The following is a 20,119-nucleotide window of genomic DNA, read 5'->3' as shown; positions in this document are numbered from 1 at the left end:
TTTGCAAGTGCTCTTTACATATTGAGATAATTAATAGCCTTTAGGTACTGTATGTTTTAAGTATTTTCTCCAATTTATCATTTTCTCCTATTTTTAACATGAAAATGATATGAAAATTTCAGGCTGCCAAATCCATCAAATTTTCCCTTAGTATTTCTATGTTGATATAATGTTTACAAAAATCCATCTCCACACAGGTGTGTATGTATAAATATTTTCCCGTAGTTTTCTTATGGCTTTGCTGTTGCAGTAATTCATCTGGAGTTTATATAGATGTGTGGTATAGTGTGTGTTGACTTATCTGTTTACAGTTGAGCAATTATCCCAACAGAATTTTTGAGAGGATTCAGTGTGTCTCCACCGAGTTAACGTGCATGTGGTGTTACATAAAAGGGCGACACACGGTTCGGTTCTGCCTTCCCGGCTCTGTTGACTCTGCCTTGTGTTCTGGTGTTGAACTAGCCAGCCGCTCCCGCCTACGAGCCCCAGCAGTCACTCGAGGCTTACCTGTGAACTTCCACATCCCGCTTTATATACGTTGGCGAAGTTCACAGAACTATGCTGGAAGACTTTTTGTGGGGATTTCATTTGCTTTACAAGTTGATTTGGGGTGAATTGGCATCCTCACAGTTTATGCACGAGCGTCCATCTAGGAATAGAAGGTGCTTTTATTCCATTAGTTTCCTCAGTAAACATATTGCTGGATAAAGAGCATTTTTCATCTTGTTTGTTTTCTTCTATTTTTACGTCGTGTGGTCATTCTGAACAGCTTTTTCATTATTGCCCATGTATAGGAATGCTATTGATTATGTTAATAATAGTATTGTCCTACTGACCATCAAACTGGACACATCAAACAGTTCACATTCCTTTGCTATTTATTGTTTGCTGTTGAGAGAGGGGCAGGGGAGAAAACCTTCCTGTTGAAAATAACAGCAGTTTTGCCTCTTCCTCCCCACCTCTCGGGTTCCAGATGAAGAAGGGTGACAGAAGTGACAGTTGTGTGGCTTTGCTCTTTGCAAGGTACCTGGAAAACTAGGGAACGCTGGCTGTTGATTCTTCCTTTGGGGCTCAGGCCCCTGTGAAGTTTTGTTGTTTTGGGTGCTGAGCTTAACCCAGGGTGGTCCCCCTCTGAGCCACACCCCCAGCTGTTTCGTTTTGAGACGGCGTCTCCCCAAGTTGCTCAGGGTGGCCTGGAATTGTGCTCCTCCATCCTGGTCTCCTGATTGCTGGGATCATAGGTGTGGGCCACTGTACTTGGCCCCTGTGAAGTTTTAATACAGGTTTGGTGTCTGTCCATCTCCCCCAGACCTTCCAGCCATTTCTCACCATTATTCCTTGACTCTTCCTTTGGCCGTTCTGTGTCCCTAAACGCACAGGTATTTTCACTCTTCTTGAAATGTCTAAACTTTTTAAAAATAGACTTTCTATACATTTATTTTATTTATTTGTATGCAGTGCTGAGGATTGAGCCCAGGGCTCACATGTGCTAGGCAGGCGCTCCACTGCTGAGCCACAACCCCAGCCCGAAACGTGAAACTTGAGCCTGGTTTCTCTGGTGGCCATCCCTGGTGTCTCTAGGATCTGAGCCACGCTGCGTTCTCTGCCAGCCTCAGGACTAGCTCTCACCTGGGCAGCACCGGGAGGAGGCCCTCCCTCCCCAGAAGTGCTTGAGACCTTTGAAGTGGAGTCTGGGGCTTCGCAGCCGAGGAGAGTCCTGGTGACCAGAGGGGAAAGTGTTGCTCAGGTGCCCGGCTGCACCAGGAGTGCCCTGGGCGTGTCCCCCGTCAGGTCCCAGGCGCGTGGTGGCGAGCCAGGCTTCCTTCACAGAGGCCTTGCTGCCTTTCTGAGGGCTCTCGTCTGGCAGAGTCCTGCACCACAGGCTGCACCGGGCTCCTCCTCAGCACTGGGTGCACGCTCCGCAGGCTCTGGTTCATGTGCCTCGGTGACGGCCTGGGGACAGCCCTGGTGTTGGCTTGTTGTAGGGACAAACGAGGCAAGGCACTGAAGACAGCAGGACACAGTTTTATTTGGCTGCGGCCAGGTTCAGAGGGCACAGCTTCTGCTGTAATCAATCAATCCCCTGAACCCCGAGTTCAGGGGGTCTCAGAGTTTTATACCCAGTGTGTAAGGGGAGGGGCTCAGAAGTCCACAGTCTGCAGAAGTTCACATAAATCAGCTTTTTCTCTCACTGTTTTGGGCAAGTTAACTCTTCAAGGACCACACCTGAGAAGGGGAGAGCCTCTTCTCCCCTCTCTCTCCTCCCCCTGCCAGCTGTTACCATGGAGCCCATTTGTAACTTATCTTAAAAATGCAGACATCTCTGTGAAGCCCCAGCTCAAGGCCAGAGGCCTGGTTTGCACATTTCTTCAAACTACTGTACTGGAGACGTTTGTGAAAAACTAGTAAGGGGTGTCCAGCACCTGGAGGGATGGTATCTTCCCCGCCAGTGGCCAAGTAAACAGGGCGACACGAAAATAGCAAGTTTATCTACATGGGACTCTTTCTCAGAGACTCTTTTGCTGACAGTCCTGAGATCAGCCCTGGTGGAGAGGGCTTGGTGGAGAAAGGGTGCCACTTCAGGCTGACGTGCAGTTTACCGCGAACATCACAGCTTACAGGGATGCTCTAGTGCCTGCTGGGGACCCTCCCCACGCTGCGTGAGTCTCGCGGGACTGCGGTCACTGTGGGAGCTCCTGCACTCTCTGCTGTCCTCGGACCCCGAGTCTGGAGAGTGTTTCCGCGCTGCCCGTCGGGCTCTGCTTGCCCCGTGCAGACTTCAGGGCTGCCGCTCACTGTGGTCCCCTCCTGTGTCCCCTCACCCTGTTCCCTGCTGGTCCTCACCCAGCTCCCTCTGGGCAGTCCTCTGCCTCCGTCCCCTTCTCTCGGTTCCCTGCGGCCTGGGTTCTGGGCATTATCACTGGAGACGTGAACGGAGTGCTTTGCTGCTCAGAGCCCGTGTCTCCTCGCTGGGAAGACCTGGCCCGTGGCCTGCGTGGCTGTGCAGCTCGGCCAGCTCGGTTGGCTCTCCTTGTGCTGCGTATCTGACCAGGAAGGGTGGCCAGCGGTGCCCTTGCTGCCTGCCGTTGGGAGCTACAGTGGGTCTTGTCACCGCGTGGCCGGGCTGTTGAACACCGCCCCTGGCGGGTGATGCTGGCTGGCTCTGTGGGGAGGCGCCTGCTGCTCTGAGTTCAGTGCTGATGCACTTGAAGGCCATCTGTCCCTCTTCCCTTTCCTAAAACAACGTGTGACGACTCGCCTCCGGGAGCTGGGACTCTGCCCTCCCCTCCTTCCGCTACCTAGCCAGTGTCCAGTCAGCATCGCCTCCAGGACGCAGGTGTCTCGGACGGTGAGCTGATAGTGGGCCCTGCATGGCAGTCCCCACACCGAGGGGCTGAGGAAGCAGGGTTGGGGTGCTGGGAGCCTGGGGGCCATGGCAGCCCATCCCTTCTCCTGGATCTGCTCCTGCCTGGCACATGGACGGATCCCAGGAGCTAGTAGCCATGGGGTGACGGTCACTCTGGCTCTCCAAGCCTGAGGTGTGGGAAGAAACAGCGTCTGGCCACTCCTGGACAGGTGGACTGTCTGATGTGTGCCGTGCAGGTCAAAGGTTTGCATGCGGTCCTCAGGCCCTCAGGGCTCTCTGCCTCCTTGGTGCAGGGTGATGTGTGGGCAGGTAGCAGTGGACCACGGCAGGAGCAAGCAGTCCTCAACATCAGGTGGAGGTGCTGGGTCACGAGCAGCTGTGACCACACAGGTCACCACACCTGTCTGTCTGATGTATATTTTATAAGATGTTTTTATGGAATCTGTGGCTATTCAGGAGGGGGCTGGTTGATCTCCAGTTACTCTCTTTGTGTGGCCAGTGGAAGGGCCCCAAGATGTCTTTGCCCTAATCGTCAGGCACTGCATATGTTCTGTGGCATGGCGAAGGGACTTTGCTGACACGACTGATTGTGGACCTGGAAATAGGGCTCTTGCCTGGACCTGTGGCAGACTCCATGTGCCCTTAAAGTCATCTGGAGTCAGGAGGCCCAAGGGGGACTCCAAGAGATGGAATGGCGAGACCCAGTCAGGGGACGGAGGGGTCCAGGTCCCTGCACCTCAGTCTTCTCCAGCCCCGAGCGCTCTGCTGAACGCCAGCCCCCATGTGTATCTGTGTTGGCCAGTCCATCCTGAGGGATTCCTTCTTGGCTTTACCAACGGTGACCCCAACGACAGGAGACACAGCGCCGGGGCTGAACGTTCACCACCTGCCCCGTGCTCTCCCCAAGCTGGTTCCCTCCTTCATCCCCACAGCGACCCGCGCACACAGAAGGGGACGTCTTCCTGTGGTCAGCCGCCTAACCATGTTTCTGGTTTTCTTCTCCTTTACTGGTTATTTTGAAGGCAGAGATTTCCAGTGAGTACAAGAGAATAAATTCTCTAAAATAAAGTGGCCTTGTACCTCCAGAATCTGATCGTGGCCCTGCTGGCTCAGGTGGAGGGCAGCTCTGAGCCTGTGCTGGTCCCCTTGGTGTCTGGATGGCCACGTCGCTGTTTCCTTCGGCCCTTCCTGGGCCTGGTCATCTTGACCCTCAGAGTCATCCTGGTTTTCTAAAGGAGTTTGTTCCAGGCCCACTGTGTGCTACGGTGCCCTCCTGGCCCTGCCTGCCCTCAGGCCGGCTACCCCTGGGCTGAGAGCAGCCGTGGTCCACGGCTGTGCCATGGCCCCAAGGCGTGGGCTCAGTCACTGGCCTGCCACTCCCACACCCCACCACCCAGCCTGCCCTGGGGCGGGGGCCCTGCCACGGCCCTGAGCCGAGCACCTCCAGCGACCAAGCCCTGCAGCCTCCTTCACCCGACATCTTACCGTCAGCCTGCTCCCGGGACTGCTCACGACTCGGCCTGCCACACAGCCTGCCATGAGCCCAGAGGACTCCCTGAGACCGAGGACGGGCAGAGGAGGGAAAGTCACTGTGACAGGCGAGCTCGCGGTGGGTGACTGCCCTGGGGACCGCCCCCTCGCCTGGACTGCCCCCACCCGGTTGCCCTCTACCGGGGTGGCCTCACTCCCAAAGCCCCGCAGTCACTGCCGGGGTCTAATCTTGCACCATCAGTATACCACATGTCCTTCTGACGGGGACACCATGTGGCTGGAGGGCAGGGTGGCCATGGTCAGGTCCTCCCCCGGAGCAGCCCGCTGAGGTTGCCGGGCAGATGAGGGGTGCCAGGAAGCTGCCAGCTGAAGGGTGACCTGGGAGGCCACTGCCCAGCAGAGGGAAAGATGGCGGCTGGCGGCCAGGCCGGGCGGAGTGAAGGGCAAAGGCGTGAGCCGTGCTGGACAGGATGGGCAGGCTCTGCTCAGCAGAGCTGGACTTGGACTTCAGGCCAAGCCTGTCCTGACCGAGGCGCCAAGTGGAGTGCATTCCTGGGATCCACCTTGCATTGTTAGAAGGATCCCTAGACAAACCGTGGGCTCGGGTAGCCATTCGGGTTATGTCCTGCAGAATAGCCAGAGGACTGGATTAGAGAAAATGCTCCAGCCAATGGCCACCGGGCCTCCATAAGAAGGGCCCAGGAGAGCAGGGGACTCCCTGGGCTTTGCAGAGGACTCTCCACTCCCATGGGGAGTCTGACCACCGAGTGGCCGGTGCTCCCTCTTCTCTGGGCCACTGGCGGCTCTGGCAGTGCCAACAGGTCCTATCTGTGTCTCCACCCTCCCCCTCATAGGTGCTGGGAAGTGGGGACGGTGGGCCTGTGCACCCAGCCTCACGCTGAGCCGCTCACCCCTCTCCTGGAGTACGTGTGCCTCACTGCCTTCTTACTCTTGCTGATCCCCCGCCCCCGGGGGGGTTTCTCTCCCCTGGTGCCAATGCACACAGTGTGGCCCGAATCCCATCCCTGCCATGTCCTCTATGCCCACAGTGTCCAGGCTCCTCTGGGCCTCTCGGTTACTCCCAGCCGCTTTGGGGGGCCTCAGAGGGATGAGTCTGGTCCTCCTTCACCTCTGTGTCACAGACCCACTTCCCCTGGAGCGTGATCAGGGCTCAGGGAGGCGTGACCTCCATCAGAGATACAGCAAAGTGACGGGGCTGTGTTTGTTCCCGTGGCCGGCTCCTCCCAGGTTGGTGTCTGCCCCTTTGTGAAGTCCGTCTTTCCTTCTAGAGGCAGGGTCTGTCCCGCCCTCACATGCTGACTGGCCTTCGACCTCCTTAGACCAGCAGACCCTTAGTCAGTGACATGGCAGCTCCTGGCTGTGCTGCGCACCGTCCCTGTGACCTGGGCCTGCAGCCCTCGAGCATTGCTCCTAGGCTGAACTCGCCTGCTGGGGCTGAGCCCCGCGTGGAGAAGGGCAAAGCAGCCCAGCCGACAGGCGTGGAAGGTGGGCGACCAGCCGGCCCTGCACACCTGGCCACGTCAGTGAGCCCCGCAGGGCCCACAGGGACCCGCCAGGTTGGCAGAGGCTGGGGAAGACTTTCCGCACCAGGACCATGAGGCCAGAGGGAGAGGCCTCAGGAGTTCAGGTCCTAACAGGGGAGTGAATCAGAAGTGTCAATAAGTCTGTGTGTGTTCAAGACGTCTCGGAACATCCGCCTCGGCACGGAAGGGCCTCTCGGGCCTTTCCAGAAGCATGCTCGCGCTGTGAGCGAGGCTGGGCCTGACCTACCCTGCAGCTGCAGAGGAGCCCAGTGGGAGGAGCCGAGGGCAGACAGGCCCTGGAGTGAGCCTGGCCTCAAGGGCAGGGGAGGTCAGGCCTGGCCCTGCCCGGGGAGCGCATGGGGGAGGGATGTGGCCAGAGGCAGAGGTGTGGGCTCCTCTCGTCAGCATAGGAATGTCCCGTTGAAGAAGAGGCACTCACGCCGCTTGGATCTGGGCAGGCGCTGGCATGGTGGGTGACCACTGTGCTGGCCAGGTCTGGGGGACACGTGGGCAGGAGAAGGCACGGAGGCTGTGGCCCTGGCCTTGTCCACAAGCCCCATGAACAAAGTGTTCTGACTGGAAAGACGGTTTGCCTGGAGAGCCTCATGGGGCTGGGGTTGGGCGCCTGCCGGGGTCAGCCAGGTGCACTGTGGTGGGGCTGGTGGGCAGCACCCAATCCTCTCCTTCTGACGCTCTGTTGTCCTTATGGGCTTGCTCCCAAGGTTCCAGGAGGTCTCCCTTGTGGCCACCTGGACAAAGGAGAAGAACGTGGGAGACCTAAGCCCCTTTGTGTTCCATGGCACCCGCCCTGTGCAAGCTCCTGGGGCAGCTGCTGGGGACGCAGTGGTGAGCCGGAAGGTGCGGCCTGCCCTCACGCAGCTTATCTTTTTGCTGGGTTAGGCCCAACTGACCCTGTTGCCCACCTCAGAATCCCACGCATCTCACTGTACTCTTGCTTTTCCTCAGCCCGATTTCTGTTGGGACGTCCACACCAGCCAAACTCTCATCAAGATGGGCATCGGGTCCAGTGGGTGCTCCCCGCAATGTCTACTGCACTGTGTTCCTGGTCGGAGCCACCCCACAGCCTCCCACCTACCTTGCCTCTTGTCCTTCCCGTCTGCACCATGTCACCCACAGGACAGCCCTGGTCAACTAAGAGGGCACTATGGCTCCGTAGGCAATGGCTTTCCCAGTGTCAGTGATGAGGTCCGGGTTCCTGAGAGTAGAACACAAGGCCCTCTGGAGGGCTCGTCCCCTTCCACGGCCCTGTGCCTCGTACCTCTTCTCCCTCCTCCTCACACACGCCACGTGGCTCCTTCTTGCTGCCTGGAGCAGGGCCCCTCTCGCACCTTCTCGGTAGACTCCAGTCAGTTCTCTACTCTGCCCACGATTCTTGTCGAGTGTTCAGTATGTGCATAGTCAGTGTGAAGCCCGCAGCCCTTGGGCCCACAGCTCCGCCTCCTTGCCCACTTTCCCTCCTCAGACACTGTCACTTCCAACTTCTGATTCTCACCTCCACATGTAGATGACAGTGTCTGGGTTGCTACTTCTGGAGCTTTATCTTAGGCCCTGATTTGCTGAATGCCTTCATGAAAAAGTGAATCAGCCTTCTTTCTCCGTCTGCACCGTCCTCCGGATGTGACGGTGCCAACCCATTTAAGCCACTTCCACGTTGCTGAGACTAGCGAGTGCTGTCTGTGGGCGCTACGCCCCGGGCCAGGTGCTCACCACTACCGACAGCCCACTCCCCTCTGATCCCTAGTTCTCTGGGTACTGCCAGGTCGGCTGGAGGAGCCATCCAACCCCTCAGAGGATGGAGAAGTGGTCTCACCGTCATCGTGGTCTGAGGATGTCTCTGCCCCTCTCTTATTTCCCAGGCCACGAGTCCCCCTCTTCCTGGACTCACCCCGTCTTTGTGAAGGTTTCCTTCAGTGGCTTTCTGCTAAGGCCTACATTTGAGGTCGATTTTTGAAGAATCTGGTATGTCTTAAAATGATCCTGATTCACCTCACTTTTGCTTGGGATTTTGGATGGATGAAAAAGCCTAAGAGGGAACACTGGCCTCCCAGATGTGAAGTCCTGGGGAGAAGGGAAGGCCCTGGCCTCCACAGTACAGGGACCCACACACACCCCTGTTCTGGGCACTTGACTCCTTCAATCTGGAAACTCACATCCTAGAAATTTTATGAAATTGTTGATTATTTCTACCTCCTTTTTTCCTCTTTCCTCCTTCTAGAACTGCTGCTGTTCGGATCTTTTATTTATTTGCTTGTGGTGCTGAGGATAGGTCTGCTATTATTTGGACATTGGACTTCCTCAGCTAATGCTGTAACATCATCTTTTTCTATTTCTAAATTCTTGCCTCTATTTTCTGTTTCTTTCAGGTTTTGCTCTGCCTTCTAAGAGGCTTACTGCACTTTATTGTCCAATTCTCTGAGCTTTTTACTTCTGCCACCCTGTATTTAGTTTCAGCTTGTTCTCTGAGTGATCTCTTTTCATGGACTTCTGTTCTTGTTTCTTGGATGTAATGCCATCTCCTGTTTCTTTAAAGATGTCAGTGACGGCTTCCACGGAGTTGGTTGCTTGTGAGAGCTGATCTCTGTAGGTAAAGTCTTCCGTGTGTGTCACCCTCTCTTCATGTCATGCTGCAGCCTGTGCTCACGTGTCTCAGGACACTTCACTTTCAGCTCATGGGTGAGAAGGAAGCATCGCAAGGCCTAATGGAAGCTCCAGGCGTGCGGGTGGGCTCCTGGCTTGTGGGGCCTACTGTGAGGAGGCCTGCTGTGCCTGCAAGTTGGGACTTTCCCGTCAGTGTCTGTGGGCCTGCTATTTGTCCAATCTGATTGTTCGTCTTCTCGTCTGGACCACGAGGCCTGCCAGCCTGTGGTGGGGGCCGAGCAAGCCAGGAGCTGGACCTCTCTGTGCCTGTTTCCTGTCGGCCTGATGCTGCAGCCTCCTGCTCCACTCTCCCGAGGGCCACGCCCTGGCCCTTTGCTGGCAGGGAGGGGCATCTGCTGGTCTGCCTGTGTTGGGATGAGGCTCCAGGCATCTGACCGGCCCAGGAGAGGCCTTCGCACAGCCTGCCTGCTTCGGCCCCTCCTGTTGCCGGCTCGCGCAGCCCTGGTGCCGGCCATCACCGAGCCGCTCTGCCCTGCAGCCTCAGGGTCTCCTGGGGTCCAGCCGGCAGAGGCTCCGTCGCCCCGGCTCTCCCAGTTGCGTTGCCAGCTGTCCGCCTCCTTTGCAGTCCCCCAGGCTGTGACTGCTCTGTCCCCGCGCTCTTCCTCACCCTGGTGGGCTTGGGCCTGTAAAAGAAGCCCTGTGCGTCTGCTGGGGGCTCAGAGCAGGGTCCACGGGGAGCCCCAGGTTCATAGCACAACCTGGCCCTCGGTGGACGTGGTTCCAGCTCTCTGCCCAGCTGCCTGGCAAAGCTGCTCTCCTCTGTCTGGGCCACCCCCCGGCTTCACTCTTGGTCCCGCTCATCTCCTGGCTGCACCATCAAGCAAACGCTCCTTGAAGGCAGGAAGTCGTGGTTTCCCTCGGCCCCGCGTGCCATCGAGCATGTCGGGCGTTTGACGAGTGGGCTGTGCACAGAGATCCTGGGAATCATGCCAAGCAAGGTGCAGCTCAGCGTGTTGACAGGCTGCCTCAGTCCTGCAGATGGAAACGTGCACGTGAGTGTGTGTGTGTGTGTGTGCGCGCGCGCGTGTGTACGGGTGTGTGTGTGTGCAGGTGTGTGTGGTGTATTGATATTAAAATACATAGAACTTGGTTGAGGCTGTAGCTCAGTGGTAGAGCACTTGCCTAGCACATTTGAGGCACTGGGTTTGATCCTTAGCACCACATAAAAGTGAAAAAATAAAATAAAGGTATTGTCCAAATACAGCTACAAAAAAAATTAGATACATAGAACCCAATAAAATTTGTCTGATAAGTGATATATTCTTTCAAAATATTGACCCCATTTCCAAGAGTGGGGAGAGCCAACGTGACCCTTTCTCATTGTCCCATTGGCCAGCCTGCTGACCGTGAAGGGCTTTTCTGAGTCCCTGAGTGTCTGCAGGAAATGCACATGTGTTTGCTCTTGAACCCACTCACTGAGGCTTGCAGGCAGACAGGAGCAAGGTGCAGCGCGTCTGTCAGAGGAGGCCAAGGCGGTCTGATTAGATAGTGTGCTCCATGCAGGAATCCCACCTGGGTCACCCCTGTCCCCAGCGTACGCAGCACAGAGTTTCCCTGCTCAGCACACACTAAAGACTGAACGAAGAACGAAAATCAGGTGAATGGATACGTGAATGAAGGTGCCAATGGTGAGCAGTGCACAGATGGGTGGATGGTGGAGGATGAATGGACAGATGGACTTTAAAGGCTCAAAATGTGGGCAGCTGCATGGAAATCAAATGACATGACATGTTGGAGATCCCTTGACAAACCCTAAGATCACACACATGAATTAAGGCATTCTTGTTTGATGATGATGATTGATACCAGGGATTGAGCCCAGTGGTGCTTAACCACAGAGCCATATCCCCCAGACCCTTTTACTTTTTATTTTGAGACAGGGTCTTGCTAAGTTGTTTAGGGCCTTGTGTGTTGTTGAGACTGGCCTTGAACTTAAGATCCTCCTGCCTCAGCCTCCTGAGGTGCTGGGATTACAACATGAACACTGTGCCTGGTTGGGTTCGCATCCTTCACACTGTACTTCTCAGAAACATTATGAAGTGTCTTCAAAATCTTTGCTCCCATATATGTTGATTCTTGGCATGAACTGGAACAGAGGGCCCTAATGATCTGGGGGCACCACCTGTCTCTTCTACTCTAGATCGTGGGCAGACAAAATGGGAAATGGCTAACACGCCATCCTCTCTTTGACCTGAAAGTGTCGAGTTTTATCAGGAAGAAACGACATCAGAAAAATCAGGATCGCATTTATTGACCATTTCTATTGTATTCATAGGTCTGACACATTCCGATTAGGTTAGCTACCAAATTCATCTTTTCTGGGGGATAAAAAAAGGAAATTGGGCTGGGACTGTGGCTCAGCAGTAGAGCGCTTGCCTAGCCTGGGCAGGGCCCGGGTTCCATCCTCAGCACCACATAAAAATAAAGGTATCGTGTTGTATCGATCTATACTGAAAAAACAAATATTTAAATTTTTTTTAAAAAAAGGAAATCATAAGAAACCCTAGGCAATTTTGAGTGTCTCAACTACAGACTTGACCGCACCACACTCAGGCCCTGGGGAAGGGAGGTGGACGCAGAGGCTCATCTTCTTCATTCCCTCAGGGGTAGAAGAGTTCTCAGCAGCTCTGACAGGGTGGTCTCGCCCAGGGGACATTTGGCAGTACTTGGAGAAGTGTTTGAGTGTCTGGGGTGTTCCAAACAGAATGGGGTCACGAAACTCCTGACAGCACACAGGACGCCCCCACACCCCCCCCCCAGAGAAGTTTCCGTTCTGAAATATCCAAAAAGCTGAGAATGAGAAACCTAGAGGGAACGGCAGAGCCTGGAGGCATCCTGGGGGGCTGAGGGAAGGCTTGGTGTGCACTGCTCAGTGCACTCCCTGCTGCCAGGGCCCCGAGCTGCTCCTGTCTTCTTCAGAGCCACCCGGCAGGGTGAGCAGTGGGCCTGGGTGCTGGCCTGGGTGCTGTAGGAAGAACCATCCATCCTACACGTGCAAGTGGCCCCAACCAGGCAGAATGTCCTCGTGCGGCAGTAAGACTGGGCTCTCAGAAGGTACTTGGGAGAGGAACAGCAGGCGCCACCTGGCCGATGGTCCCTTCAGAGGGAAGGCGAGAATCAGTCTTCTGCTCTCACGGCTCTCAAGTCTCGGGGATGCTGGGACCTTCCTGTTGGAAGGGCGCTGTAACCACACAGAGAGGAACAGCTCTCAGAACCGACTCTTCAAGAACCAGCCCCTGACCAGGGCCTCTGGGAAATTCTTGGATCTTAAACCAGAAGGAAAAAAAAATGACCTGGTTTTACCAAAAATCTAACGTGGCAATAAAAGGATGCCACATAAAAGTGACAGCGGGGCCATCCTCTAACGGCTTTGGGGTCGGTCCCCAGCCCTCTCCTCTGGCCTTTTTATTTTTCTTCTTCTTTCTTTTCTTTTCTGTGAGGGGAAAAAAAAATCCACCCTAAAACAGAAAGGTTAATCTAACTATACATTTGAAGCTTTTAAAGGCTCCATTACAGGACTTATTATGCTAAAAGAAACACACCTGTCCTGCGCAGCTTCTTAGCGCACCAGCCATGCATGTAATGATTCACTTAAACACAGAGCCGGGATCCTTCCATGATTTCTATGTAAATTGGATGCTTCACAATTACTATAATATGTGTGAAATTCCACTTATTATTTCTTTTAACATAGAAACTTTTATCACTTAACTCACTGGACAGAATATTTGAGCCATTTGCAATCATTAGAGCATTTTTGTTTGGTCAAACCTTGTGGGATTATACTTCAGAAAAGACAGAGTGAATTATATTCATTGCAAGAAAACAGCAATTTTAAATATATAAGGGGCACCAGGAAAATTTTCATTTTAGTGCAAATTCAATATTATATCTACTTCTTTTTACAGCAGGGTAAGCCTTTTATCTTTACGCAATTTATAAAACCCAGCATGGAATAGGGCTGCGGCAGGCAGTGGCAGATCAGGCTGATAGATAAATAGAGGCTTGCAGGCAGAGGGAGCCGTGACGTCCATGGGGCTAAGGTAATAGCTTTTCCTTGGGGACATTTTCTCGAGACCCTGGGGGAGGCCACGGGATGTTTACGGGTTCTGCGGTTTCCAGCCGGAACTTTGTCCTCCCTTTCCCAGGGAGGCCAGGCCCATGCTGGCCTGGACGTGCTGGGGGCAATGCGGCTCCCATGGACGCAGGACTCTGATGGATCCACTGGCTGCTAAAGGCCCTCACTTTAAAGAACATCAAAAAATTTTTCAAATAGATTTGAGAATAAAAACAAAATCAGGGATAAAAGGAGGCATTATCCCCTATAAAGCTGATTTCTTTCCTGCGTTGAGCTATTAGGATCTTTGGCAAGGTCAGCGCTCTAGTTAGGGCTTGGCATTTTGGGAAGTACATTTTCTGCTTTGGTCATTTGGGACCCTTTACATCAAGGAAAAACAGCCCCTTAAAGAGGCTTTGCATTGGTATATTCTGCATATTAAGTGCCCGGGTATTTGTTTTCAACAAATGATTAGAAAAATTAAATTCAGGCCTTGAATAATGTCTAATTATATAAATACATTTAAATCATTAAGGCAGATTTATTTTCTTCTTTCTATTTTTTAATTGCCTTTTAAAATGTAATTTCTAAGTGACATGATATAATATTTATTTCCCAAATTTTATTCTCCAAACTTGTAACTGACAAAGACAAGTTGGAAACTTTCTATTCTCTTGAAGAACTGACACATGGGGTAAAGATTGTTTTTGTCTATACTTTGTCTTTTTTCTGCTGTATCCCTCCAGGAGAGGATATTTACATTCTCCCAGAAATAGAAAACAACGCAGTTGTCATTTCTCTATTAATGTCCCTTCACATTTTGATAGTAATCTTTTTAGACATACATGGGAAATTAAAATATGCCATGTAATAGATAAACCCATAGCTGCGTGATTGTGTTTATGTGTGAGAGAGGCAGACGGAACAGAGGAAGGCAGAGAGAGACAGACAGACAGCCCGCGAGAAGGCTCCAGAAAAGAGCGGTGAGGTCAGGCTTTCCCCTCTGGACGCTGCCTTGCAGATAGATGCTAATAGGGAACTATGTCAGCCTCAGACCCACGGTGGGACTCAGCTGGCCCCATCACCAACTTTGCTCAATGGATTTTGGACTTTAAATAAGAGATGGTGACTGAGATTTTAAATTCATGCCATGTTTAAGTGAAGGACAGGGAAGAAAGGCAGGCTGGGCAGCCAGGTGGGGACACCTCTCCCTCAGTTGAACAAGGGCACCCCGGCCCCTCTCTGCAGGCCACGTGCCCCACCTGGGGTGCAGGGCAGCCCGGCCATGCCGCCCCCAGAAGGAAGGGCCCACATGGACGGGTGCAGACATGGGGTGCAACGTGGCGTAACTGGCACATGGCGGAAGGCAGGAGCTTTCCCAGGCACTGGATGGCGTCCACCTGGGGCACAGTGAATGGATGGGGCGTATCCGGCCCTGTGCTCCCTGGCGACCCTGCAGAGGCTGGGGCTGGAGGCCGCCTTCCAACAGAGCAGGCACCCTAAGAATGAAAGCCAGAGACCTGGAGGACGGACGTCCCTGCACCTTCAGGTTGAATTATCAGAAGAGACGATTTTAGAAATCTTAAATTGATAATGTATTCATCGTGCAGCAGGGAAAACCCAGTGCGGTTTTTATTCCTCTTTCTTTGCCCGCGTATTTTCAAAGACCTCCTATAGTTAACATTATAATATAGTTAGTCGCTGCGAATCATCGGGTGATTATAGGAAAGCTGTCAGCCTCAGCTCACGCTCTGAAAAGGCTGCAGCAAATAGCTTCTCTCTTTGCCATGGAGACTGGGCCTGTTTTTACGGTTACTCTGGAAACCGGAGCCTTTCTGTTGTTGGTCCTTTTCAGTTACTTTAGCTATTAAACCCTCTGCTTGAGACAAAAGGAAGGAGGAATGCAGACACTTCCACGGAGAGAAACCCCCGGCCGACAGGAGCAAAACTCAGGACGGGAGAAATAAAGGCTGAGCTGCGCCTGCTGCCTGCCTGCCGGGGAGGTGGCCTGCTCTGGGGGAGCCCCCTCTGCATCCTGGGCCTCCAACCAGGACAGGCACGGCGCCTCCCCTCCCTGCCCCAGGCATGCAGGACCACCCCGCAGCTGAGGTCCCATGTTTCTCTGCATGCATGGAGACCACGCCACCCGTTTTACCACGGACAGGGTCTTAGTGGCTTTGAGAATGCAACAGTTCAGGATCCCCGAAAACACTGTGGTTGTTTTATGATGCAAATTCCCCGGTAGAGAGGCTGGTGTGTTTCATTTTTTTTTTTTTTTTAAGAAATTGGAGCCAAAACCCGTCCATTTCCTCTCCCTCACATAAAGAGAACAATAACCTGAAAACATGAAGAACCCCGCGTGGCCAAATATTTCACAGAGCCAGGGAAGGACTGTTTGGCTCACAGGGGCACATGGAGCCCATCCCCAGCACGCACATCCGCCTCACTTGTTGGTAGCGCGTCCCCTCCCAGGAGAAGGAACTCTCTCTCCAAAACGGCTGGCTTCACAGTGAGGGAGCAGTCTGCCGGTGGTGGCTGTGATCACGCTCACCCCGTGCTGCAGGCCCCAGGCAATGAGCCACTTCCCGGCGGCCAAGTCCCCCATTGTCTTCATGTGAAGTATTAAAGGTGTCATCACCCCCAGTCCACAGGGCCACGTGTGTTCTGTCACTGTCCCTGAGGGCTCTGTCCTGGTGGTAGAGTTAAGACCCAGACACTGGGCTCAGAAGTAGCAGCCATTGACAGCTCTGGGTATTTGTCAGCAAGACGAGCGCGGAGAAGGGAGGGCAGTGTATTTTGGGCCTGACCCTGTTGCTCAGGGTCCAGTCACCGTACAGCGAAACCAGCCAGGCGTCCTCGTCCACCCGCCCTCGGCACTACGAGGTCTCCACGGAGTCCTCTGCTCAGGGCTCCTGGGTGCCAAGGAGCCTTCTGTGCTCCCACTTGGGCCAACTAGAGCAGCAGTCACTGCGAGAAGGTCCACGCTAGCTCAGGACTCACTGGGCCTGTGGCGGAGGCCACTGCCTGCCTGACAGTGGTCCCGGGGGGGGGGGGTCCCATGGATGACCTCACCGTGGCATCAGCACTGTGCAGGAAGCCAGGGGCCCCCTCACGGTCCTGACACTCTCTTAGTGTAAATCACACAGATTTCTTTCGCTCTGAGCAAAAATCATAACCACAGGAGGAAGCCACCAGCACCAGACCAACCACATTGGACTTATGTTTCCAGAGAATTCGGATCACAAAGGAATGCCTATCTGGGCGCCGTGGTACACCTGTGACCCCTGCCACCCAGGAGGCTGAGGCAGGAGGATGGAGAGTTTGAGGTCACCTTGGGCAACGCAGTAAGACTCTGCCTAAAAAAAAAAAAATGAATGTGAGGACTACTTTCTAGCAATCGTGAAATTGCTTTGGTCAGGGAAAAACAGAGTGTGGGAGACACCCGTGCTGCCTCCCGCCCTCTGTGCTCATCACCGTCTATATAACATATTCAGCTATAAAACACCTATTTAGTGCCTACTGAATGCCACATCCTTCCTCAGGGGCCAGCAGGAATTCCACATGCACACTTGTGAACTCCTGGGGTTGCTTTTGGGGACGCTCACTGGTGTCCGAGCAGCATCCCCGTGTCTGGGGGGAGGAGGGAAGGCATTTCCTCCTTGAGGAACACCCCACTGAGCTGGACCCGAGTGGCCTGCGCCTGTCCCACAGTCCCGCCCCAGCGGCTGTCCCTGATCCATCAGGGCAGGAGGCCCACGCTGTGTGTGAAGTCCCCTCTTTTCCTGTCCCTCACTGAGTTGCGTCTTTGTGTGGCTCATTCTGTCCTGTTCTGTTCTGTTTTTCTCATGGTGTCTCGTTGCGTTGGACAGATCATTAGGTGAACTGTGACTCTGAGCTCTGACTCATCCTACACAGCCTCACCTGGATATTTTACCAGACATCAGCCTTCCGGACGCCCCCTTTGTTTTGGCCTTGTTATTAAAATTGTAGTTGAATTTGGGCTGACTATGAGTAAATCAGTATTTTCTGTAACTTTGTCAAGGTGCTTTGTTTCCCTAAGTAAATTCCGTGGCTGCTTCAGAGATACATGTAAATTCTTAATTTGAATTTTTGGTTATTGTTTGAAAATGGCTCTTCAATATGAATGTCCTTTGTGTAACAACAGACATAGCTCCAGGGGTTTATATATTAAACGCTGCCACCCTTTATGAATGCTATTTAAAAGTGAGTTATGGCTCCTTTGAAGCTGAGTTTTCCGTCAGTGGCTCTTCATATAGCAGCCTGAGTACCAGAGTCACGCTCTGTCCATCAAACCCGACCTTCTCCAGGACGCTCTGCCTGGACTCTTGGGCCACCTCTGTGGGAGCCACAGCGGTGGTCTGTCTGGCTCACTGACAGTTAGGAGCGTGGTTGGCGTCTCCGTTGGCGTTACGGTGTGAGGGGAGGCTTTCCATTGGAATCTCACTCCACATTGGTTTATGGGTCCATCTCCCCACTGGACCACAAGCTCCCTGGGAGCCAGGATCGTGTTCAGAACATCCTGTGCCTCCTCCACGCCTGCTGCTGTCCTCCGTCCCTGGCTCGTTGATGCCCTGTTGGGACTATGTTCTTCAGAGTGGGTCACGGCATCCGTGTAGTTATTGTGCATCCTGGGTTGGAGCCATTTCCTATTTCAGAGGACAGCAGGCTGGAATTCTAGCCCCACCTTTCCCCATAGATGTATTGACACAAATCACACGGACTTGGATTTTGTTATTCATAACATTGAGCTGAAACTTCTGGGTCTATTGCATTCCAGCACGATAGGTGGCTAATTGGTAGGCAGACTCGTAGTGGAATGTGGCTAGGAAGAGACCTGGACACATGGCCACCACAGCCTTGGGGTGCAGGGAGCAGGGCCTGTTCCGGTGTCTGTCCTGCAATGTGGGGTCCCGGGCATGAGCAGTCCCCTGAGGGGTGTGGCCTGCTCCTCTTCCTGTCCCCACTCCCACATTCCTGCGTTGCCAATTCCAGGTTGGGCAGGACGTTCTATACTACTGACCTGCACCTTCAGCGCAAGACCCTCAGAACCTCGGAAACCAGCACCTTGCATTGAAGGTGTAATGGGTAGAAAAATGGTAGATTGTGAGGATCATTGACTTCAGTTGCATAGTAAGTAATATCATGCTCTCTGGGACGATAGGGCTTTTGAGAAAATATAGACATACTTTATGGAGATTTTTCATTTCATTTTAAATAGAATCCTGTATTTTCTCCTGGCTTTATAAGTGGGGGAAAATATTTCAAAAATACACAGAAGTGAATGAACGCTGTGAAAGCCACAGATGTGCAGGATTGATCTGTATATTTTTATGCAAAGGACATTTTACTCCAGGACAGACAATAAATGCATCCTTTCCCTCCCCTCTGGTCCATTATCTGAATAGCTTCAGTGCCCGGGAACTGTGTGCATGGATAGGGTGGTGGGTCTCGCGCGTCACTCCTCTGTTTGTTTGAGCCATAGACAATTGTGTGGGAGGCTTTCCAGGGGATTGCCTTTGATGGCTCTGTAAATACTTTGTTTATGGAAGTCGTATTTATTTGTGAAAAAGTACACAGCTTTCTAAGAGCCTCTTTTAGGTCAGAATCACTAGAAAAGGAGTGTCAAGTTGGGGTTCAAAAGTCAGTTTCCAAAGGAAATGTCACCCAGTCACGCTCGGCGTGTGAGCGGGTCACATGAGTTTGCCCAGTGTCTGACCTTCTGGGGCTTCCCAGAGAGTGGCTGTTGCCCAGAAAATCTGGACTTTGGGCTCAAAATGTGTCCTGTGTCTCTTTGACGTTGCACTTCACGCCTGCCTTGGACTGCTTTCCCTGAGTTCCAAGAGCACACCTCATTAATCACTGTGTGCATGCACCCACACACACGGGGCAGAAGAAAAGGGTGCTCAGGAAACCTGTGCGGGCGGGAGCCCTCCGATTGGTTGCAGAGAACACTCACAGCTGCCTCTGAGGTCCCAGAGCTTCAAGGCAGGGAGGGGTCTGCAGGAACAGGCACAGATGGGGTTTGCCTTAGCCCCCCACCGACTGAGAATGCAGGCAGCACTGGGGGCCAGGCCATGCCCCTGTCCACAGAACTTGCACTTGAATAGGCCGGATGGGTCTGTGGTCCTTCCCACAATTAATAAATAAGGAGGGAAGCAGAGGCTAGGTGTGTTCTAGACAAAGACTTGGTGACGGAGATGTTTCAATTATAGCTATTTTATTTAGCCAGCAGCCGGGGCGCCACACACGGGGCTTTGAAAAGGACAAAGAGTTTCCTTCATGTTTACACTTTTTATTACTCTATAGGATCAGGTCTGTTGCACACACAGAAGGGGAAGTCATTTTATTTTACACAAATCAGCTACTTAAAGTAAATTGAGATATATGGAATTTACCAATGAAATGAGTGATTTGATGTGAATAAAGAGGTGGTGTGTTGTAAATCAACCCTGACAGCCAAATGGGGGAATTGACAGAGCACTGTAATCACTCCCAACATCCCCTGAAGTTATTGATCCAGAACCTCTGTAATCCCCTTCACATAACACAAGCAATTTCATATAATACCTGTAATAACGGCGCATTCAAACTCAAGTAGCCATCTGAAGCATTGTATCTAATGGGGAAGCCGTCTCTGCAGAGTAAGTGTAGCAAGCAGAACACAAAGCCCAGGCTCTCCCTTTCGCAGGTAACGGCCTGGTGAGAGCTAGTGCCCAAGATAAACAGCTCCTGACGCCAAAGAAAATGAGCGATTAATTGCCAGCTTGCTAAATATGTTGTAAAAGACGGTGAGCGGTAGGCACAACATGGAGAGAATGAGACTGGATCTGGGGGTTGATAAACTTCTTAGGTCATCCATACGCCACTATCTGATGTTAATTACAACAGAGGGAAGACAGCTGACAGTATTTAGCTGCCGGGTCATTACCTCCTTTCCAGGTGTTTTTCCCATGAAATGTT

General features: G+C 53.0%; 1 protein-coding gene across 1 annotated transcript in view; it reads left to right on the top strand.

The window, feature by feature from the left end:
- Positions 1-7,302, top strand: part of LOC107140738 (fatty acid CoA ligase Acsl3-like) — a gene marked incomplete at its 5' end in the record, with an annotated part of 74,742 nt that extends 67,440 nt beyond the window's left edge. The window contains 2 exons of the mRNA XM_015483932.2: positions 6,199-6,398; positions 7,125-7,302. Coding sequence (XP_015339418.2) covers positions 6,199-6,398; positions 7,125-7,302 — 378 coding nt within the window. The remainder of the gene's footprint in view (positions 1-6,198; positions 6,399-7,124) is intronic.
- Positions 7,303-20,119: the final 12,817 nt, after the last annotated feature.

The sequence above is a fragment of the Marmota marmota genome, unplaced genomic scaffold (assembly GCF_001458135.2).
Source record: "Marmota marmota marmota unplaced genomic scaffold, marMar, whole genome shotgun sequence".
In the NCBI taxonomy this organism is placed as follows: Eukaryota; Metazoa; Chordata; class Mammalia; order Rodentia; family Sciuridae; genus Marmota; species Marmota marmota.
This window is presented reverse-complemented; position numbering and strand designations above follow the sequence as displayed.